The 24,486-nt window shown below is 41.7% G+C and overlaps 1 protein-coding gene across 7 annotated transcripts in view; it reads left to right on the top strand.

The window, feature by feature from the left end:
• Positions 1–24,486, top strand: part of LOC110524436 (oxysterol-binding protein-related protein 9) — a 48,133-nt gene that overhangs the window by 14,739 nt on the left and 8,908 nt on the right. For 3 of the 7 annotated variants that reach the window (XM_021604054.2, XM_036978213.1, XM_036978214.1), the window contains exons 4-11: positions 14,226–14,302; positions 18,303–18,398; positions 18,553–18,600; positions 18,993–19,022; positions 19,120–19,170; positions 19,547–19,585; positions 21,947–22,037; positions 22,533–22,637. In XM_021604054.2, the coding sequence (XP_021459729.2) occupies positions 14,226–14,302; positions 18,303–18,398; positions 18,553–18,600; positions 18,993–19,022; positions 19,120–19,170; positions 19,547–19,585; positions 21,947–22,037; positions 22,533–22,637 (537 nt within the window). Of the gene's footprint in view, positions 1–14,225; positions 14,303–15,328; positions 15,577–17,741; positions 17,816–18,302; positions 18,399–18,552; positions 18,601–18,992; positions 19,023–19,119; positions 19,171–19,546; positions 19,586–21,946; positions 22,038–22,532; positions 22,638–24,486 lie in introns of those variants that run through there. The other 4 variants (XM_036978217.1, XM_036978215.1, XM_036978212.1 and 1 more) reach the window with 4 other exon arrangements.

The following is a 24,486-nucleotide window of genomic DNA, read 5'->3' as shown; positions in this document are numbered from 1 at the left end:
AAATTACTTTGGCTTCCCTCCAGGTCTGAGGACAAAGATTTTTAATCTGAGCCTAGAGGAAAGTATGAAAGATAGGAGTGGCTATGGAATCAGCTACCATTCTCAGTAGCTTTCCATCTAAGTTGTCAATGCCAGGAGGTTTGTCATTTATTGATAACAATTTTTCCACCTCTCCCACACTAACTTTACAAAATTCAAACTTGCAATGCTTTTCTTTCATTATTTGTTTTATGCATGACAGTCCAGTACAACATTGGTTCCCAAAGACCCATAAATGGATACACAACTCCTTGTACCTTGACACAAATGGGGTATGGTGTCCGACAACCTTACAGAGTTACAATTCTTTCAGCAAAAAAACAAATCACTGCGTTTGCAGTGGACTAACGAGCTAAAACACTAGAGAATTGGAACCACATTGCCTGGTCTGATGTATCCCGGTTCCTGCTGTTTCAAGCTGATGGGAGGACTAGGGTATGGAGAAAACAATACATCCATCAGGTGCATCCCTTCATGTCTGCAATGTATCCATATGCAAATAGATTTGTTTCAGTAGGATGACGCCACAAGGCTAAGATTGTCCAGGAATGGTCCCACAAACATGACAGTGAATTTGGCTTACTGCGGTGGCCTGCCCAGTCACCAGATCTCAATCCAATTGATTATCTGTGGGATGAGATTGAATGAGATATTCACAGTAGAGATCCACTACAAGCCAACTTGACACAACTGTGGGAAGCATTGGCGTTATTATGGGACAGCACCACTGTGGAACACTTTCGAGTCCATGCCCCGATGAATTGAGGCTGTTCTAAGGGCAAAAGGGGTGCAATGCATATGTAGGTGTTCCTAATGTTTAGTACACTTAGTGTATGTGTGACGAAGTAGGACGGAGAAATATAAACGTGTGATGTCCGCTAAATGAACATGTTCATTTCACTGACATGGCGCAGGCACAGCCTCCGCTACTATAGCATAAATTAATCTTTCTTAGTATTCTGTCTTGTCTATGTTTTTTTATGACCTTCCTATACAAAATATTAATGGATTACTTTGTGTATATTTAAATGGATTTATTAGACTGGTGGCCATTGGTACTCCTCAAGTCCCGACTGTTCTACTGTTAAACGGTGCAACAGATCTTCATGGCGCATTGAAGGATGAAATGCTCAGTTTGTCTTTCACAATATTTATCTAAAAGTAGGCCTACTGTTACTGTAATTTTACATCTAGGAAAAGTCAGGGACAGGTGGGTTGAAGGTTATTTTAATAAAGTCATTGAAATTACGTCCAACTATAGGCCTAAGAGTGTGTCCTGTTTAACGTACCTTATTGGCGTGAAGGCCTACGTCAACAAACAGTGCATTTGGAAATTATTCAGACCCCTTGACCCCAGACCCCTTTTCCCACATTTTGTTCTATCCTCCTACACTTCTTGATTTCTTACAATTATTAAAATAAGAATAATAATAAGTAATGTCATTATCATTAGTAGACTAATAGCCTTCTATAACCACCATTGAGCAGTAGGCCTAAGAGCATGCCTTTTACAGTAGCATATGTATAGCCTACCTACAACATCTGTTAATACATTTCAAGTCCCTTAAAAATAGAAATCAACTTGACAAGAGTCTATTGTCCTGCTTCCTTTGTATTCCAATTAATTGATTGAATAGGTATGGCTGCCAAATAATTTACACCTGGCTCATAGCTTTGTAGCGTATTTACAGTGCACTTTCAGTCAGAAGTGCATCCCAAGCTTTCTGTAGTACATTTTATTTATCAACAATTACATTGAGCAAAGGGCACTCACATCGGCCATTCACAGTGAGTGCATAAGCCTATACTCCGCCCAACCCTGACCATCTCCTCCCTCACCCCCTTCAACGAGTCATTCTCCGCCTGACTCTACCATGGCCACCGAATGCATCTTCCGGTCTCAAATAAATCATTACATATAATCATATACGTATTAACCATAAGAAGCCCCTTCTGTCTCTCTGCTTGGTAACAGGGTTAATTACACGTGATTACAGTGTTCACCTTTGAGTTTTTTTCTGTTTTAACAGTTCAGGCATTCATTCCAAGTGGTTAAGGTTTGGGGAAGGCTTAAAACAAAGTAATAAAAAACAATATATTGCTATAAATATCTTGTTATATCAGCTATCGACTTTCATTAGGTTATTAGAAGGCTATTTCAAAGCGATTTTGAGTTGTCAATGTGCAACATTGTGAAAATGTAAATGTATTTTAATTTTTTATCGTATTTTGTTTGGTAATGGACCACGAAGCCCCTTATTTCTTCAATGTAATCATTTATTCATTCATAAGGGTAGCCCTTTCCTGCAGTCAAATGACCTAGTGGCCTCATGGGTGGAATGTTATTCATATTTTTCAGATTTTCATAATCAACATTGTTTATTCAACATTGAAAATCCAGTGTTTTGATGTCCAACAGTTTTGTTATTTCAGTCTTCTGTGATGTATATAATGTGTAATATTGGGATGCAAACTCAATGTAATACATTTCAGCTCTATCTGACATGGTCTTTTTAAACGTTTTTTTAAAGCCCATAACAATGTGTGTGAGGTGCATATTTTTTTTGTTTGAAAGTAGATTTGTTTTAAGACTACCACAAAACACTCTGTGACCTTGATTTAGCCCACTGCAGTAAAAGGTTATTAAACCGATAGGTCTTAGGGCTGCATTAAAAAAAAATAAGATTACCAGGTTCATTTTTCAAAAGATTTTACTGCCTGCAGTATGTAGGCCTACAGTAGAGAGGGGGTAGCCGATTTATAGCTTTAACATGCTTGTTCTCAACATTGATGAAAAATTAACTCTATAGGCTAATAGGTGTGTTGGAAAAATTACAAGCTCACAACACGCATCGGATTCTTCATTAGGATTTATTTGATTTCATTTGTTGACGTTCATTTACCATAGAGTCACAAATAATTGGAACACAAACAACATGAGCATATTAACTTGGTCAAAAATGTTGTTTAGTGAAGATGTTCAGAAACAATGTGTCGGTACTTATTTGTGGCTTTGGTTCAAAATGAGTCAAAATAGCCTAAATGAATCAATTAAATTGTCTAAATAAATTGGTACATGTAAAATATTGTCTGACATTCTGCTAATTTTCTGATCTATTAAACATTCGATCTCCATACAGTTTCCTGTTTCCAAAACTAGGATCTGCAACAGAGTGGACTGCGTTTTGGAGACTTTCTAAAAGTTTCTAAAATGTGCATTGTTTAAAAGGAGTGCAAGGGCGAATGGAGTTATTGCACCCGCGTACTTCACAGAGTAGGCGTTCCCTAATAGAAATATGCAAACAAATGCTAGAACATGCCATTAGGATCTCACTAGCTCATGCTTGGCTCTGCACACTTCCTTGCTTGTTCTGCCCACTAGGATTTTAATTTGCTCCCATTGGAAATGTCAGGCTCTGGTCTGTCTTGGGTTGGTTATACAAATCTTTACTAATAGGCTACAGTCCAGTTACAGCTACTTCTGACAAAGTAGAAACCCCCAAAAAAAATATTTTCACGGGTGTGAGGAGTTGTGCACGCGGAACAGAAGAGCAAGTCTTACACTGTTCTAAATTCATTCATCCTCATTCAGTTCATTCATTATTCAGTCGTGCACAATTTATCAGTTTCTATCACCTATTCATTGACGTTATTCATTCAGCAAGGAGAGAGACAAATACAGTGCCTTGCGAAAGTATTCGGCCCCCTTGAACTTTGCGACCTTTTGCCACATTTCAGGCTTCAAACATAAAGATATAAAACTGTATTTTTTTGTGAAGAATCAACAACAAGTGGGACACAATCATGAAGTGGAACGACATTTATTGGATATTTCAAACTTTTTTAACAAATCAAAAACTGAAAAATTGGGCGTGCAAAATTATTCAGCCCCCTTAAGTTAATACTTTGTAGCGCCACCTTTTGCTGCGATTACAGCTGTAAGTCGCTTGGGGTATGTCTCTATCAGTTTTGCACATCGAGAGACTGACATTTTTTCCCATTCCTCCTTGCAAAACAGCTCGAGCTCAGTGAGGTTGGATGGAGAGCATTTGTGAACAGCAGTTTTCAGTTCTTTCCACAGATTCTCGATTGGATTCAGGTCTGGACTTTGACATTCTAACACCTGGATATGTTTATTTTTGAACCATTCCATTGTAGATTTTGCTTTATGTTTTGGATCATTGTCTTGTTGGAAGACAAATCTCCGTCCCAGTCTCAGGTCTTTTGCAGACTCCATCAGGTTTTCTTCCAGAATGGTCCTGTATTTGGCTCCATCCATCTTCCCATCAATTTTAACCATCTTCCCTGTCCCTGCTGAAGAAAAGCAGGCCCAAACCATGATGCTGCCACCACCATGTTTGACAGTGGGTATGGTGTGTTCAGGTGTGTTGCTTTTACGCCAAACATAACGTTTTGCATTGTTGCCAAAAAGTTCAATTTTGGTTTCATCTGACCAGAGCACCTTCTTCCACATGTTTGGTGTGTCTCCCAGGTGGCTTGTGGCAAACTTTAAACAACACTTTTTATGGATATCTTTAAGAAATGGCTTTCTTCTTGCCACTCTTCCATAAAGGCCAGATTTGTGCAATATACGACTGATTGTTGTCCTATGGACAGAGTCTCCCACCTCAGCTGTAGATCTCTGCAGTTCATCCAGAGTGATCATGGGCCTCTTGGCTGCATCTCTGATCAGTCTTCTCCTTGTATGAGCTGAAAGTTTAGAGGGACGGCCAGGTCTTGGTAGATTTGCAGTGGTCTGATACTCCTTCCATTTCAATATTATCGCTTGCACAGTTCTCCTTGGGATGTTTAAAGCTTGGGAAATCTTTTTGTATCCAAATCCGGCTTTAAACTTCTTCACAACAGTATCTCGGACCTGCCTGGTGTGTTCCTTGTTCTTCATGATGCTCTCTGCGCTTTTAACGGACCTCTGAGACTATCACAGTGCAGGTGCATTTATACGGAGACTTGATTACACACAGGTGGATTGTATTTATCATCATTAGTCATTTAGGTCAACATTGGATCATTCAGAGATCCTCACTGAACTTCTGGAGAGAGTTTGCGGCACTGAAAGTAAAGGGGCTGAATAATTTTGCACGCCCAATTTTTCAGTTTTTGATTTGTTAAAGTTTGAAATATCCAATAAATGTTGTTCCACTTCATGATTGTGTCCCACTTGTTGTTGATTCTTCACAAAAAATACAGTTTTATATCTTTATGTTTGAAGCCTGAAATGTGGCAAAAGGTCGCAAAGTTCAAGGGGGCCGAATACTTTCGCAAGGCACTGTAAGTGCCTAGGTACTAGAGGTTGACCGATTTAATGATACCGATACCGATTATTGGAGGACCAAAAAAAGCCGATAGGGATTAATCGGCCGATTTAAAAAATAAATAAATAAATTAAAATAAAAATGTATTTGTAATAATGACAATTACAACAATACTGAATGAACACTTATTTTAACTTAATATAATACATCAATAAAATCAATTTGGCCTTAAGATAGATAATGAAACATGTTCAATATGGTTTAAATAATGCAAAAACAAAAAGTTAGAGAAGAACGTAAAAGTGCAATATGTGCTATGAAAGAAAGCTAACGTTTCAGTTCCTTGCTCAGAACATGAGAACATATGAAAGCTGGTGGTTCCTTTTAACATGAGTCTTCAATATTCCCAGATAAGAAGTTTTAGGTTGTAGTTATTGTAGGACTATTTCATTAACCTTTGACTATTGGATGTTCTTATAGGCACTTTAGTATTGCCAGTGTAACAGAATAGCTTCCGTCCCTCTCCTAGCTCCTCCCTGGGCTCGAACCAGCAACACAACGACAACAGCCACCACATCGAAGCAGCGTTACCCATGCAGAGCAAGGGAAACAACCACCCCAAGGCTCAGAGCGAGTAAAGTTTGAAACGCTATTAGCGCGTGCTAACTAGCCAGCCATTTCACTTCGGTCACACCAGCCTCATCTCGGGAGTTGATACGCTTGAAGTCAAACAGCGCAATGCTTGACGCACAACGGAGAGCTGCTGGCAAAACGCATGAAAGTGCTGTTTGAATGAATGTTTACTCGCCTGCTTCTGCCTACCACCACTCAGTCAGATACTTAGATACTTGTATGCTTGTATGCTCAGTCAGATTATATGCAACACAGGACATGCTAGATAATATCTAGTAATATCATCAACCATGTGTAGTTAACTAGTGATTATGATTGATTGTTTTTTTATAAGATACGTTTAATGCTAGCTAGCAACTTACCTTGGCTTACTGCATTCGCGTAACAGGCAGTCTCCTTGTGGAGTGCAACGAGAGAGAGGCAGGTCGTTATTGCGTTGGACTAGTTAACTGTAAGGTTGCAAGATTGGTTCCCCCGAGTTGACAAGGTGAAAATCTGTCGTTCTGCCCCTGAACGAGGCAGTTAACCCACCGTTTCTAGGCCGTCATTGAAAATAAGAATGTGTTCTTAACTGACTTGCCTAGTTAAATGAAGATTAAATAAAGGTGTAAAAATAAAAAAATTGGCAAAGCGGTGCCCAAAAATACCGATGTCCGATTGTTATGAAAACTTGAAATCGGCCCTAATTAATCGGCCATTCCGATTAATCGGTCGACCTCTACTAGGTACAAACTCTTTTTCATTGTGTGTTGCGCAATGACACAGTAATGCAATGTAATGTACTATGCCACAACTTACCTCAATGTCCCACGGCATAGTCTCAACTTACTTCAACCCCCTCTCTCTCCTCCAATCAAGATACTACGTTATTGTGTTTACCAAAAACTGTTGTGCGTCACGCCATCTAGCTTCTCTCTTTGTATTACAGAACATTCCATTCATTTAGCCAAATGATGGGAAGCAGAAGAAGAGGTGAACAGTAAATAATTCACATCCTTTGGAGGAATCCTGAAGAGCAGTTTGGAGTAGTGTGTTTTTAGGAATGTGATAATGAATAAGCAGAGAGGAAATGGAGTCATGTCATCTGCTGCTTGTTAGACACAGTGCTAGCGCCTGTCTGAACACTGTCACCTTGCTGAAGGCTCTCTGGTTTTTCCACTGCCCATCTCTGTATCTCTCTGTGCCTGGCTATCCGTAATAAGACGTGCTCTAGAGAATGGCCTCTTTGTGCACTAATGGCCCAGGAGTTGCACTTTGCTTTCAGCCAGAGGAGCCACTCTACCTTCCTGGGGAGAAGGGAAGCATTAGGCCCTAATTGGGTTGTGAGAACGTGCCATGTCATGGCCTGTTTGGGCTCAGTGTTGAACACTCAGGCACTGCACAGGTTTCTGACCTGCCTGGGCCTCAAACCACCACATTCATACCAAGAGTTCAGATTTTCCCAGTTCATATTATGCGAATGAGGGAAATCATAACCATGAGGACTATCAGAACTGAAGTGTTTTTGCTGTACAGAACAATAGTTTTATTGGTCTCCAAGTTATGTAAGTGTTCAATCTATTATATTAGTGTTAATGATTTGCTGTTGCTATCACTTCATCAGCAATGTCTGTAGCTTATATCACACTCAAGACTGACCCCAGTAATGATGGTTGGTGTTATGACAGATGGTGTATCCTCTCATGAGACTGCATCCCTCTGTTAGTAAGGAGTGGCCATGTTTGGGATGCACTGTAAATGGCACACAGAGATGGCACATTGTTTGCAGGTCACAGATAGGTGTGGAACTGACCAAACAGGGCATCCTCACTGTCACACAAAGAGCTTAAGGTAGAAGGGAGATACATCATTAGTTCTTTACATGCCATGCAACCAAGTGGTAACTACTACTGTTTTCACGTAGGATTTCCTATATTTTGCCTGTAACAAAAATTGGGCAATGATTTATATGACCCCCTTAGAAAAAGGCCCATTATTACCACATTCTTGCCTGCATACGCCTTTTATACCAATTGTGTGCATGTCGGAATGCTGGGGACCAGTGGTAGTAGTGGTGTGCAGATTTGTGTGGGCGTCGATTTGAATAATTCCATTTAAATATACACCAAAAATAAATCCATTATTCGTTTGTTTAGGCAGGTCTTAAACATACGAATAATAAAAGGCATTTTCAAAAGGCAAGAATATAGCATATTTTAAGTTTTAATGTCAAATGAAATCGATAGCTCCTTATTTTGTTAATTTAATAGACAAGTAACACCTACCCGATCACAGTCAACACGCATATATTTTATCATGGAATATAACAGAATAAAATACATATTTTCCCACAACTTGTGTCACGGGAACGTGTTGAACCACTGTCAAAAAATATGTAATATTTTGAAACGGAGCCCAAGCCCATACTTTTTTTTTTTTATGCACGTTTCGGTCTTACCTTCAGCATGATACCGATTTGAAAATAATAGCCATCATATTTTAATTGAATCGTTTACTTAAAATATTTTCTCCCCAATTTTGTGGTATCCAATTGGTAGTTAGTCTTGTCTCAGCGCTGCCACTCTACGGACTCGGGAGAGGCGAAGGTCGCGAGCCGTGCGTCCTCTGAAACACAATCCAACCAAGCCGCACTGCTTCTTGACACAATGCCCTCTTAACCCGGAAACCAGCCACAGCAATGTCGGAGGAAACACTGTGCACCTGGTGACCGTGTCAGCGCGCACGGCTCGCCACAGGAGCCGCTAGTGCGCGATGGGACAAGGATATCCCTGCCAGCCAAACCCTCCCCTAATCCCTAACCCGGACGATGCTGAGCCAATTGTGGGCCGCCCCATGGATCTCCCGGTCGCGGCCGGCTGCGACAAAGCCTGGACCTGAACGCAGAAACTGCAGAAACTCTTGTTCATATTTCACAACCTCTGTGGGCTTTTGAGCAAAATAATAGACCTTCACTTTAAGCAACATCATTGCATACTAAATGTATCTGATCAGAGAGAGATCATATTTGTTTGCTACAAATAGATGAGCGACAGTGCATTTGGAAAGTATTCAGACCCCTTGACTTTTTCCACATTTTGTTACGTTACAGGCTTATTCTAAAATCAATCTACACAGAATACTCCATAATGACAAAGCGAGGACAGTTTTTTTAAAAACATGTTTGCTAATTTAGGGATGGTCACTCTGACAGAGCTCCAGAGTTCCTCTGTGGAGATGGGAGGACCTTCCAAAAGGGACATGCCATCTCTGCAGCACTCCACCAATCACGCCTTTATGGTAGTGGCCAGACAGAAGCCACTCCTCAGTAAAATGCACATGACAGACTGCTTGGAGTTTGCCAAAAGGCACCTAAAGACTCTCAGACCAGAATAATAATGACGACAAACTATGAAATATTACATATGGAATCATGTAGTCATCAAAAAAAGTGTTAAACAAATCAAAATATATTTGAGATTATTCAAAGTAGTCTCCTTTTGCCTTGGCAGCTTTCCACACAGTGACTGCTACTGTCATTTAGACAGGTTACCTTTGAGTTCTTGGGCACAGGGACTATGGTGGTCTGCTTGAAACCTGTATACTGAATAAAAATATAAAAGCAACATGCAACACTTTCAACTATTTTACTGAGTTACATATGAGAAAATAAATTAATTGCAATAAATTAATTAGGCCTTAATCTATGGATTCCACAGGCGAGCAGCCATGGATGGGCATGGAGCCAGGCCCAGCCAATACGTTTTTACCCACAAAAGGGCTTTATTACAGTGGGTACAGTGGGGCAAAAAAAGTATTTAGTCAGCCACCAATTGTGTAAGTTCTCTCACTTAAAAAGATGAGAGGCCTGTAATTTTCATCATAGGTACACTTCAACTATGACAGACAAAATGAGAAAAAAAAAATCCAGAAAATCACAGGATTTTTAATTAATTTATTTGCAAATTATGGTGGAAAATAAGTATTTGATCACCTACAAACAAGCAATATTTCTGGCTCTCACAGACCTGTAACTTCTTCTTTGAGGCTCCTCTGTCCTCCACTCGTTACCTGTATTAATGGCACCTGTTTGAATGTGTTATCAGTATAAAAGACACCTGTCCACAACCTCAAACAGTCACACTCCAAACTCCACTATGGCCAAGACCAAAGAGCTGTCAAAGGATACCAGAAACAAAATTGTAGACCTGCACCAGGCTGGGAAGACTGAATCTGCAATAGGTAAGCAGCTTGGTTTGAAGAAATCAACTGTGGGAGCAATTATTAGGAAATGGAAGACATACAAGACCACTGATAATCTCCCTCGATCTGGGGCTCCGCGCAAGATCTCACCCCGTGGGGTCAAAATGATCACAAGAAGTCCTAGTGAATGACCTGCAGAGAGCTGTGACAAGTAACAAAGCCTACCATCAGTAACACACTACGCCGCCAGGGACTCAAATCCTTCAGTGCCAGACGTGTCCCCCTGCTTAAACCAGTACATGTCCAGGCCCGTCTGAAGTTAGTTTTTGGTAAAAACTCAACTCGTCGTGTTTGGAGGACAAAGAATGCTGAGTTGCATCCAAAGAACAACATACCTACTGTGAAGCATGGGGGTGGAAACATCATGCTTTGGGGCTGTTTTTCTGCAAAGGGACCAGGACGACTGATCCGTGTAAAGGAAAGAATGAATGAATGGGGCCATGTATCGTGAGATTTTGAGTGAAAACCTCCTTCCATCAGCAAGGGCATTGAAGATGAAACTTGGCTGGGTCTTTCAGCATGACAATGATCCCAAACACACCGCCCGGGAAATGAAGGAGTGGCTTCGTAAGAAGCATTTCAAGGTCCTGGAGTGGCCTAGCCAGTCTCCAGATCTCAACCCCATAGAAAATCTTTGGAGGGAGTTGAAAGTCCGTGTTGCCCAGCAACAGCCCCAAAACGTCACTGCTCTAGGGGAGATCTGCATGGAGGAATGGGCCAAAATACCAGCAACAGTGTGTGAACCTTGTGAAGACTTACAGAAAACGTTTGACCTCTGTCATTGCCAACAAAGGGTATTGAGTATTGAGAAACTTTTGTTATTGACCAAATACTTATTTTCCACCATAATTTGCAAATAAATTCATTAAAAATCCTGCAATGTGATTATCTGGATTTTTCTCATTTTGTCTGTCATAGTTGAAGTGTACCTATGATGAAAATTACAGGCCTCATCTTTTTAAGTGGGAGAACTTGCACAATTGGTGGCTGACTAAATACTTTTTTTGCCCCACTGTACTCCTCAGTTTCATCAGCTGTCCGGGGTGCTGGTCTCAGACGATCCCACAGGTGAAGAAGCCAAATGTGGAGGTCCTGGGCTGGTGTGGTTACACAGGGTCTGCAATTGTGAGGCCAGTTGGACTTACTGCCATATTATCTAAAACAACATTGGAGGTGGCTTATGGTAGAGAAATTAACATTCAATTTTTTGGCAACATCTCTTGTGGATATTCCTGCAGTCAGCATGCCAATTGCACGCTCCCTCAACTTGATACATCTGTGGCATTGTGCTGTGTGACAACTGCATTTCTCCTTTGCCAAAACTCTTGGCAAAGGAGAAATGCACCCTAACAGGGATGTAAGCACATTTGTGCACAAAATCTTAGAAAATGACGCATTTTGTGTGTATGGAAAATTTCTGGGACCTTTTTTTAATTTCAGCTCATGAAACGTGGGACCAACTCTTTACATGTTGCGTTTTATATTTTTGTACAGTATAGGTATTAGATTCAGTCAGGAGGAGTTTGAAAATGTCAGGGAAGCTGGTCAGCGCATGCTCGGGAGTACTCATCCTGGTAATCCACCTGGCCTTGTGAATGTTAACCTGCTTAAAGGTCTTACTCACATCGGCTATGGAGAGCGTGATCACACAGTCGTCTGGAACAGCTGGTGTTCTCGTATGATTCAGTGTTGCTTGCTTCAACGCAACCCTGGTAGGTAATTTAGTGCATCTGGTAGGCTCGTGTCACTGGGCAGCTTACGGCTGGGTTTCTCTTAATTCGTAGTAGTTTACAAGCCCTGCCACATCCGACAAGTGTCAGAGCCGGTGTAGTAGAATTCGATCTTGGTCCTGTATTGATGCTTTGCCAGTTTGATGGTTCGTCGGTGAGGGCGTAACGGGATTTCTTATAAGCGTCCGGATTAGTGTCCCATTCCTTGAAAGCAACAGCTCTAGCCTTTAGCTCAGTGCTGATGTTGCCAATAATCCATGGCTTCTGTTTGGGATATGTACAGTCGTGGCCAAAAGTTTTGAGAATGACACAAATATACATTTTCACAGTCTGCTGCCTCAGTTTGTATGATGGCAATTTGCATGTACTCCAGAATGTTATGAAGAGTGAGCAGATGAATTGCAATTAATTGAAAAGTTCCTCTTTGCCATGCAAATGAACTGAATCCCCCAAAAATATTTCCTCTGCATTTCAGCCCTGCCACAAAAGGACCAGCTGACATGTCAGTGATTCTCTCGTTAACACAGGTTTGAGTGTTGACGAGGACAAGGCTGGAGATCACTCTGTCATGCTGATGGAGTTTGAAAAACAGACTGGGAGCTTCAAAAGGAGGGTGGTGCTTGGAATCATTGTTCTTCCTCTGTCAACCATGGTTTCCTGCAAGGAAACATGTGCCATCATCATTGCTTTGCACAAAAAGGGCTTCACAGGCAAGGATATATTTCCGATTGTTTGGAGCATCCGGAAAAAAGCTTGTCCGGAGAAGACAAGTTGAGCGCTACCATCAGTCATGTGTCATGCCAACAGTAAAGCATCCTGAGATGCTGTGTGGGGTTGCTTCTTAGCCAAGGGAGTGGGCTCACTCACAATTTTGCCTCAGAACACAGCCATGAATAAATAATGGGACCATCACATCCTCCGAGAGCAACTTCTCCCAACCATCCAGGAACAGTTTGGTGACGAACAACGCCTTTTCCAGCATGATGGAGCACCTTGCCATACGGAAAAAGTGATCACTAAGTGTCCTGAGGAAAAAAACATCAATATTTTGGGTCCATGGCCAGGAAACTCCCCAGACCTTAATCCCATTGAGAACTTGTGGTCAATCTTCAAGAGGTGGGTGGACAAACAAAAACCCACAAAGTCTGACAAGCTCCAAGCATTGATTATGAAAGAATGGGTGCCATCAGTCAGGATGTGGCCCAGAAGTTAATTAACAGCATGCCAGGGCGGATTACAGAGGTCTTGAAAAAGAAGCGTCAACACTGCAAATATTGACTCTTTGCATCAACTTCATGTAATTGTCAATAAAAAGCCTTTGACACTTATGAAATGTTTGTAATTATACTTCAGTATTCCATAGTAACATCTGACAAATATCTAAAGACACTTTCAACTTTTGGCCACAACTGTACGTTCAGTGACTGTGGGGACAACGTTGTCAACACAATTATTAATAAAGCCGGTGACTGTGGTAAACTGCTCAATCCCATCGGATGAGTCCTGGAACATATTCCAGTATTTGCTAGCGAAACAGTCCTATTAGCTTAGCATCCGCTTCATTGGACCACTGCTGTATTGAGCACGTCACTGGTACTTCATGTTTTTGCTTGTAAGCATGAATCGGGAGGTTAGAGTCAGATTTGCCAGATGGAGGGAGAGCTTTGTATGTGTCTCTGTGTGTGAGAAGATCTGGAGTTTTTTTCACACCTAGTTGCAAAGGTGACATGCTGGTAAAAATGAGGTCAAATGGATTTCAGTTTTCCTGCAGTAAAGTCACCAGCCAGTAGGAGCGCCGCCTCTGGGTGAGCATGTTCTTGTTTACTTATGGCCCTATACAGCCCGTTGAGTGCTGTCTTAGTTCCACCATTGGTTTGTTGTGGTAAATAGACAGCTACGAAATGTATAGATGGAAACACTCTTGGTAAATAGTATGGTCTACAGCTTATCATCTGTCCGTCAGAGTGGAGGGCCTCTCTGGTCTTTTCAGTGTAAATGTCAGACGTTTTGTTTGCTCTGTGTCTTTGCTCTGAGGGTGCAGCCTGGCAACAGGCTGTGTCTCTCGTCAGGAGACCTGCCTTGATAGTCTCTTGCCCAGCGACGCACCAGACGGGTTGCAAGAACCCCCTTAGCAGCTGCAAAGGCACAGCACAATGAGCACGTAGTTAACTTGTTGGGCCAGATGAGCACAGATGAGGTGCTCTAGTCTTTCTTGTAGCTACAAGGTTACTACTAGGTGAAGCACTCTGTTGTAATAATTCCTATCTCGACTATGGCTCATCTGCTGTGTTTTGTGTGTTTTTCTTCTCAGCTCGAGATGCAGACGAACGGGAGAAGTGGATCCATGCCTTAGAGGGGACTATTCTCCGTCACACCCTCCAACTGCAGGTAAGTCACTCACTCATCTGTTCAGACCAGCTTCACTCTAGTAATACTGGGGGTACTAGTCCCAAGCCATTGAGTTCAGCTAAAGAGGAGAAAGATTTTGCTCAACTTTTTATTTGAAATAAGCTTTCTCAAATGATGGGGATAACTCTTGCTGCTGTTGCATTGTAAAACACATTTTTTGAAGTGTGTCTGTGTATTAACCTTCAGAGGGAACATAATTTGAACTGTATTTCTTCAATTTGTTATTTTACCTAAGACCACAGGAAATAATAGAGGAACTGTTGAGAACATTAAGCAATAGCAGTTTGTTTCACCTTTTGGCAGCATGTGTTGTCAAAATAACCTTTCATGCTATTTGTTGAGGTCTTTTGGATGCAGGAAATCGGGATATAGAATTAATATCATGCCTCTGTCAGCTTCTTCTCAACTAGTAGCACTGGGACACTGATGGCAGGCAAAAGCACTCTTGTTCTAATCAGTGAAAGGGTTAATTAGTCATCTGAGAGTATAAGGAAATGAGTCTGGACACAGTAAGAGTGTCTCTGTGTGGTTAGGTGCACGGTTTGGTTAGACTGTTGGATGATGGGCATCATGTTTATCTATGAAAGCCTGTTTTTAAAGAGTGCTGTGTATTAGTTGCTCTCTAAACTGCTAATTTCCATCTCTTATTTTGGTCTGTGCCCTTTGTGGCTCACAAATAGGTCTCCTTTCTCTCACCAGCCTTAATTCTACCCTCCAGTTGTTTATGTGCCTTTTGTTCTGCTTTCCTTCTCTAACCCACTCCTCCCCTCTGCTACCCCTCCCTCTGCCTCACTCTCTCCGATCCCCGCCCAACACTGCTGACTGGCTGCCTGCTTGCAAACACTGTGTAAGCGTGGAGTCATAGCGGGGTCATGTGACCTGGACCAAATCAGAGCCCTGCTTACTCTTTCAGCCAGACATCTGCACCTCCGCTTTATCCAATCAGAGCAGCTGTTGTTGCTTGTCACATGGGCTTGTGCTGCCTTTTTTCTATTTTTTTTAAAGAAAGTCTGTACTTCCTGTCAGAGAGAAGAGGATCCTGGATTAACTTTGCCTGCGTGTGCTGCTGCTCAGCTGATGTAGAACATACCACAGATGTACCAGACGATGCTTTTGGTGTCCCTGCTGGCAGTCTATCGGAGTAGAGAGTACTAGAACAGTCGTTTGTTTGCGTAAGGGAGGAGAGAGGAGCTTTAGGGTCAGCTTTGGCCTGTGCATTTTGACTAGGCATGTCCCTCAGAGCTCTGCGTCCTGTGAGTACCACACTGGGGGGAAATGGTTGGTTGGAGTGCGACAATGCAGTTAACTGGGTCATGCTGTGTGGAAAGCCTAACGGGGAGGGGGTGAGGTGTCTGAGTGAAGGGTGGGCTAGATTGGTGAGCTTTGAGGTTTTTTATTTCCAATGTCTGGTGGTTAGTGGGGGTGGGTGTGGTACACTAGCATAGGGAGGGATTGTCTGGTTAGACAAAGCTCTTTTTGGAACAGAATGTGTGAACATGCCAAAGCTGCAGATACAAGCCTACATGACCGTCCTCTGGTTTTATAAGCTGCTCTAGTCCAGCAGAAGGATCCCTTCCATCATGGTGATATGGGCTTGTGTTGACATAACAGAAATAGAGAGCAATAGGGACTCTCTTTCCCTCTTTGTTTGTAATGTTAACTGCTTTGTCCCTCTGCAATTATGAGGTCCGTGTCATATTGATAGCATTTTTCTTAACCTTTTGAACCTGAAATACAGCAGGGGCCCGCTCAACAGTTTTTGGTATGTAAGTGTATGGTAGGACTTTTCTATGTGAAAATTGGGATGGAAATTACTCTAAAGAAATTACTCTAAAAGTCTGACATGAATAGAGGGAAACTCCTGTTCTATGTCATGTGTCTTTGGATGCAGGTGTTCAAACAATACAGCTTCTCACAGGTGTCAAAATCAGTCCATGTTGTGATACCTTACCCTCACTCCAAGCCAGCACTATTACTGTCGTAAACATAACCATGAGCATGCATTTCCCCGCAAGTAGGTTGACGTCGCTTTCAAATTCAGAATCTACAGTCGTGGCCAGGATAAAAAAAAAAATATTCAGTTGATTTCCTTGCTACCCATTCACATCGCTCCAGCCAAACACCTCACCCTCTAACGTTTCTTCTCCACCTTGAGTCTGGATTTGAACTCCTCATCTTCTCGAATGTGAACGCATTCAAATCGTTCGGATTGGTCCCAGAAATCAATGGCTTGGGCCAGAGCCTGAACACACGTGGGTAAAGCGGTGTTTCCAGAATAGTCATTGGCTTTGATACTCTGATTGGTGTGTGTTGTTTTGTACCAAGCCCTTCACTTTGACGTAAGCAGAAATGACTACGTTGGAAGTCTGAGACTTAATGTTTATAGTGATTAGGGCAGTAGAATTAAATTCAGTATGAGTCGTCAGGCAAGGATTTGATATCCGGCATTTGTATTTATTAGGAATTCTCTTTTCTGCCTCTTCAAATGTTGTTGATAGAGGAAGAACAAGAGAGACAACCGGAGCTGTCTGTTTCTTAGACACAAACGTGAAGCTGTGTAGATGTCTGCTTGGCCACAAACACAAAAGAAACACCCACGAGAATCCCGATGCCCTCGGTCCTGGGACTGTGACCACTTAAGGTTTATATATAAAAAAGCACAAAAAATATATATATATTTTTTTTTTGTGCTTTTTTTTCTCTCCCAAATTTCATGGTATCCAATTGGTAGTTAGGCGAAGGTTGAGAGCCGTACGTCCTCCAAAACACAACCCAACCAAGCCGCACTGCTTATTGACACAATGCCCGCTTAACCCGGAAGCCAGCCACACCAAATTGTCGGAGGAAACACCGTACACCTGGTCAGCGTGCATGCGCCCGGCCCGTAAAAGGAGTCACGAGAGCGTGATGTGACAAGGACATCCCTGCCGGCCAAACCCTCCCCTCTAACCCGGACGACGCTGGACCATGGGTCTTCCGGTCGCGGCCGGCTGCAACAGAGCCTGGATTTGAAGCAGGATCTCTAGTGGCACAGCCTTAGACCACTGCACCACTTGGGAGGCCCTTCACTTAAGGTTTTTAAAGAGGAGACGGATGTATTTTTCTTGTTACCCCAAGCTCTAAAGAGCACTAATGCCAGACTCCTCTTCCCCACAGATTGAAAGGGGACTATTCTTTAGCTTAGCAAAGTACCTGTTTTTATTTTATTTGCTCAGGCACCTCTTTAGCCACCAACACTAAGCAACTTGCTTCTATATTGATAGCGAACCACCTTTGATCCTAAAGGAATTTTAGAAAAAAAGGCCCAGACTTTGGTCTCTTTAAAGCTTGTTATGTTTTTACAGTTTACACTTTAGACAACGCTGGGGTTAATGTGTGTTAATGGCTTTTCTTCACATCCCTGTACGATACATTTCAGTTGAGAAACAGGCGTCGTCCAAAGGCGCCTGCCAAACCATAGGACATGCTAAGACCAGAGCAATACTGAGAGAGGGGAGTATATGGTTTACTTACTGTCCAGCAGTGGTTATGGATGTGTTTTATGAGTTGTAATATTGTAAGGTTCGACTGCTTTGGTTAAGCATTAGTTTTCAGGTATTTTTGAGGAAGTTGTTGGGTATTTCATTTCTGTATTTTAGCCAAGCTAACTTCCAGGTAGTGAAGGGACTGTTCTTGATTTGTTATCAGCAGGTATGGTCAGGCAGGCTAGCAGGCAAAGCCTTTAAACAATGCTAGTTGAACAATTCATATCACTCTACTTACTGGAAGCTTCTCCCAAACAGTTGCTGTTTTGTGCTGCTACCTGCTTTTTTTTAAAGCCCCACCAGGAGAATATTTAACTTTTTTTAATCTGCTAACAAACTTTCAGAGTAGAGGTGCACTGGCAGTAAAATCTTTGTCCGAAATAGGTTACTGGTGGAAGCAGAAAACTGTCATACTGTGCTGTGAAGTTCTGCTCTTTTGTCATTTTCTATTTTAGGAGGCAGAGACAGGATTTGTTCCAAGTGTCCAAGACTTCGAAAAGAAACTTGCAGAGGCTGACGCGTACCTACAAATTCTAATTGATCAGTTAAAGGTGAGGCTTTTTCACATTTGAGTGACTAAGTATGACAGTGACTTTCATAATAACGGTGACTGACTCGTCACTGCATCATCGATGAATGTGTTTTTATTCGGCTCCTGATTTGAGTGTATCCTCTTCAGCTTCTCATACATATCCTCTCTTCCAGCTCTTTGATGAGAAAATCAAGGATTGCAAAGAAGATGAGTCGCGCAGAGTGAGTGATATGTTTCTTCTCTTGTCACCAGAACTGTGGCTGATAATTATTGACTCAGATTTTCTGTCAGTTTCTTTAGTAGCTGTGATTCACTTCCTTATTGAGATCATGAGTTTAGTTTTAGGTCAGTTTGGAACATTTAAACTCTAGGTTATTTAATATGGTGAAGACAATGACCTGTTCTGTTGTGATGAACATGAAATCACTGTTTGGCTGGTCTAATGCCATGATTGTGAAAGCGTTTGAACAAAGCATGTTTCTGCGTTGGTTTCACTGTGCCGATCTTTCTCAGTCAATGACTCACCTAACTTTGAGTCCTGAAGTCTAGTTAGGTGTTAAAATAAAGTCTGAAGTGAAACAGCCATTTTTCATCATGTTTTTCTCCTTTTAAGAAAATTGAAAATTTGAAGGAAACCACATGTGTAAGTAAAACCCCATTTTTAAAAAATCCTTATTTTCAGAATCACCTGTCTGAATTTGAGTGCTGTGTTTCATTCTCTGTTCTGTTTCTCTTTTCAGAGTATGGTAGAGTCCATCAAGCACTGTATTGTATTGCTGCAGATTGCCAAGGTAAAAAGGACTCATTCATTTGACTGTGGTGGGGCTCTCATTGCATCACTGTCATGTCATTGTTGTGAGACCACATCACGGTACACTGCATGTTTTCCCCACGCCAGTAGTTTTCCACTTAACTACAGCCTGGGTTGTTGTTTATTGTGGGCAGTTTGCTTCATTCCATTAGGTTCCATTTTGACATTTTGGAGAGGTGATTCTCACATACGCTCGATAATCTTAGAGCTCATAATGATGTTACCATTACAAATGCTCTGACTTTCTAAATAACTTGATGGCTGCTTGAAAGAGAAGCTCTTAACAAGCTCATATCATCATTACATACAAACAGTTGAACATTCCTCAAGTAACGTTTTCTTCTCAAAATTTTAAGGATCAAAGTAACGAACAGCAACACGCATACGGACTGATAGTAAGTTCTGACGTTCTCTGTCCATTAGAAATATCGAAATCAACCAAACCTCTATCCTTTTCCGATTTTAATTCATGCTAAACGATAGAAAAAAAGACGAATCAGATCTGTAAAAGTGCATGCCATTTGTTTAGAAAAATAGCTTCATCTCGTATATTGCTCTTTCTTTGCCACGCCACTATCCCCTTTCTCAGCTGAAATCATTGTATTTTTTGTTGCTGATAATAGTGAGAAACTTTACTACTCCTTTTAGACACAACATCATTCTGCTTCTTTTATGACACGTTTGTAGGAGTGTGTGTGAGTGTGCTTATACCCTCCCCCAAATCACCATCGATTTTTACTTACTGTGCATGCCTATTGAACCGTCAAGGGCTAATAGATGTCAACCAGTCAAAGGCTGTTTACTGGCTTCCCATAGATGTTTTTAAGTCGGAATCCCATAGAATCAGCCTGCCAGGCCAGTCTTCTGACAGTAATCTCTCTGGCCATTAGCCTTACATATATAGACCCTCTTCTAACCATGCCTTAAGCACACTCTAGCTCTAACCCCTTCCCTCAGCCTACACTAGAGGCATCTTTTACTGTTGGTTTCATCTCTAACTAGCGAGGCCACACTGGTTCCACCACGGTGGAGCAGCAATGTTTCTGTAATTGGCTATAATTAGGAGTGGCTGCCTTACTTTCCAGAAAGCACGTGGACAGGGGGAGGGTGGAGTGAATGGAAAATGAGAGAAATCTCCCAAATTTCACTCCGACTCCTGTTCTAAAGGGCAGAGAGAGGACTGAACTTCACTGCATGCCTTCATTTCCTTGATTTTTTTCTTATTTTTTTATATTTCCACTTTCCTGACTGCAAAGATCCTTAGTTGACGTAGTGACTTCTGTCTGCTCAGTAGAGTAGTGTGAAATCTTCCATTCTGCATGGTGCCCAACTTATTTTCAGACCACACTCTCCTTCATTCTCTGTCATACCTCAGTATGCTGCTCACTGTTGTGTTCTGAGATTGTGTAGGACTTGATGATTTCTGACCACCTCTTGTTCTGCCTTTTGCTGTTGACAGGGTCAAAGGTATCACTGACCCATAAAGCTATGGCAGCAGTGCACTTTGTATAATGTGTGCACCACAGTTAAATATACCTAGGATTAAAGTCTGTGGGTTTCAAATCTCAAGAACTTTAATAAGAGAGAAGTTATGCCATCACATTATGTAACTCGCTGGAATGTCTTTTTGTCCTAAATTTATCAGGGTGGAAAATATGTTTGATCATATTAGATTTTACTGTAAGTGTTGTGATATACAGTGCCCTCTAGTTGTTGTTTTGGCTCTGTACTCCAGCACTCTGGATTTGAAATTAGGTTAAAGTGCAGAATGTCAGCTTTAATTTGAGGGTATTTTCATCCATGTGGTGTGAACTGTTTATTACAGCACTTTTGTACATAGTCCCCCCATTTTAGGGGACTAAAGGTATTGGAACAAATTCACTTACAGTGCATTTGGAAAGTATTCAGACACCTTCCCAGGGAGGTGACCAAGAATCCGATGGTCACTCTGACAGAGCTCCATAGTTCCTCTGTGGAGATGGGAGAACCTTCCAGAAGGACAACCATCTCTGCAGCACTCCACCAATCAGGCCTTTATAGTAGAGTGACCAGCCTGAAGCCATTCCTCAGTAAAAGGCACATGACAGCCCGCTTGGAGTTTGGAAGCATGGTGGCAGCATCATGCTGTAGGGATGTTTTTCAGCGCCAGGGACTGGGAGACTAGTCAGGATCGAGGAAAAGATGAATGGAGCAAATTACAGAGCGATCCTTGAAAACCTGCTTCAGGACCTCAGACTCGGGCGAAGGGTCACCTTCCAACAGGACAACGACCCTAAGCAGACAGCCACGACAACGCAGGAGTGGCTTCGGGACCAGTCTCTGAATGTCCTTGAGAGGCCCATGTACAAAAAGTGCCGTAATTTCCAAACGATTTACGATTTATGGATGAAAATACGCTCAAATTAAATCTGACAATTTGCACTTTAACCTCATAGTAATTGTATAATTACAAATCCAAAGAGCTTGAGTACAGAGCCAAAACAACAACACGTTTAACTATCCCAATAATTCCGAATGGCACTGTACGTAGTTAGATATTTATTAGGTAGAACAACATTTTCCAATATTTACCGGAAGCAGAGTGAAAGGTAATTGATCTTTCTAGTCATTGGCAGTGTGTATTTATTTTGTCCTTATAGTCTGCTCCGTATTGGTGCGTTAAGTGCTACTGCTGGTTTAGAGCAATGTGCGTTGCAGATGTACCTAACTACCTATTATGTCTTAAGACTGGCATCATTTTGTCTTGCCCTGTACAGAGCACCATCAACCCAGTGGATGGGATATTTCAGCCTCAGGACACTTCTTTAGTCAACTTAGCCATGCCAACACAGACCACCCTTCCCAAAGGTACAGTATACAGAGAGCCATACACACAATCTAATCTACAATCCTATCAGGAAGAGTAGCTCCTCAGAATAAAAATATCAATTTGAGTTCACATACGGATGGATATTGTATACAAAATTGACTATTTGATTTCAGTGGATTTAATACTTTCAGATTTTTGTACCTTATACATTTTTATTTCCTGAAACACAAATCTATAGTGCCCCCTGGTGTGCTTGAATCCCTATTTTTCAGCACGTCCACTTCCCAATGTAGGGCAATCTAAATTAAGCTTTCTCTGAAATTGGACACAAATCCAATCCCAAGGTCGAGACCCCGTGTCAGCAAAGTTTAACATTTTAAGTCACAGTTTAATAGATACCTATGACTGCTTTGCAGGTTTAAAAAAATAATGTAAAGCTTGCTCTCTCAGGTCTGTAATGACATTGTCTGTTGCATTATAAAGCAGTGTTCTCATGCCAGAGCCTTCTCCTTTTTCTTGTCTCCTTTCTGTAGATGGCTCCAAGATTTGTAAAGGAGAACAGCGGCCATCCACTCTATCAGTGGGGCCTGTTGTCACGGTGATGGGCAGCCTGCAGACGCCGACCCCCAACAGCACAGGTCAGAGGTCATCACACTCTAGTGGTCAGGTTACCCACACTTACAGTTCCTTCAGAAAGTATTCATGCCCCTTGACTTATTCCACATTTAGGTATTTTTTTTAAAATTATTATTTAAAAAAATGTTACCCCTTTTTTTTCTCCCCAATTTCGTGGTATCCAATCTCATCGCTGCAACACCTGTACGGACTCGGGAGAGGCGAAGGTCGAGAGCCATGCGTCCTCTGAAACACAACCCAACCAAGGCGCACTGCTTCTTGACACAATGCACATCCAACCCGGAAGCCAGCCGCACCAATGTGTCGGAGGAAATACCGTACACCTGGCGACCTGGTCAGCGTGCAATGCACGCTGCACCCGGCCCGACACAGGAGTCGCTAGTGGGCGATGAGACAAGGATATCCCTGCCGGGCAAACCCTCCCTAACCCGGCGCCGCCCCATGGGCCTCCCAGGCGCGGCCAGCTGCGACAGAGCCTGGGCTCGAACCCAGAATCTCTGGTGGCAACAGCTAGCACTGCGATGCAGGGCCTTAGACCACTGCGCCACCCGGGAGGGCGAATTTAAAATCTATTACTTTTCCCCCCCGCATCCATCCACACACACGACCCCATAATGACAAAGGGAAAACATGCTTTTTATTTTTTTCATTTACTGAAAATAAAATACAGAAATATCTCATGTATGTAAGTATTCACATCCCTGAGTCAATACATGTTAAAATCACCTTTGGCAGCGATTACAGCTGTGAGTCTTTCTGGTTAAGTCTTGAAGAGCTTTGCACACCTGGATTGTACAATATTTGCCCATTTTATTATTTTCAGAATTATTAATGCTCTGTCAAGTTGGTTGTTGGTCATTGCTAGACAGCCATTTTCAAGTCTTGCCATAGATTTTCAAGCAGATAAGTCAAAACTGAACATTCAGTCTTCTTGGTAAGTGTAGATTTGGCTGTGTGTTTTAGGTTATTGTCTTGCTGAAAGGTGAATTCATATCCCAGTGTCTGATGGAAAGCAGACTGAACCAGGGTTTCCTTTAGGATTTTGCCTCTGCTCAGCTCCGTTCCACTTATTTATTTATTTTATTCTGAAAATCTCCCCAGTCCTTAATGATTAGATTACAAGCATACCCATAACACGATGCAGCCACTACTATGCTTGAAAATATGGAGAGTGGTACTCAGTAATATGTATTGGTTTTGGCCCAAAAAACACTTTGTATTCAGGACAAAAAGGGAATTGCTTGGTCACATTTTTTACAGTATTACTTTTGTGCCTTGCTGCAAACAGGATGCATGTTTTGGAATATTTTTTATTCTGTACAAGCTTCCTCCTTTTTACTATGTCAATTTGGTTAGTATTATGGAGTAATTACAGTGCTGTTGATCCATCCTCAGTTTTCTCCTATCACAGCCATTAAACTGTTTTCAAGTCACAATTGGCCTCGTGGTGAAATCCCTGAGCGGTTTCCTTCCTCTCAAAGGGATATTCAATGTCTGCCTTTTTTTTTCTTTTTTTTTTCACACATCTCCCTGATTGAATCTGTTTGAAATTCTGTTTGACTGAGGGATCTTACAGATAATTATATGTGTAGGGTACAGAGGTGAGGTAGTCATTTAGAAAATCATGTTAAAAACTATTATTGCACACAGAGTGAGTCCTTGGAGCTTAATTATGTGACTTGTTAAGCAAATGTTTACTCCTGCACTTATTTAGACTTGCCATAACAAAGGGGTTGAATACTTATTGACACAAGACATTTCAGCTTTTCATATTTAATTAATAAATAAATCAAAATGAAAACATATTTTCGCTGACATTATGGGGTATTGTGTATAGACAAGTGACCAATA

The sequence above is a fragment of the Oncorhynchus mykiss genome, chromosome 5, assembly GCF_013265735.2.
Source record: "Oncorhynchus mykiss isolate Arlee chromosome 5, USDA_OmykA_1.1, whole genome shotgun sequence".
NCBI classification, from domain to species: Eukaryota; Metazoa; Chordata; class Actinopteri; order Salmoniformes; family Salmonidae; genus Oncorhynchus; species Oncorhynchus mykiss.
The sequence above is the reverse complement of the archived record's forward strand: the minus strand, read 5'-3'. Positions and strand labels throughout refer to the sequence as shown.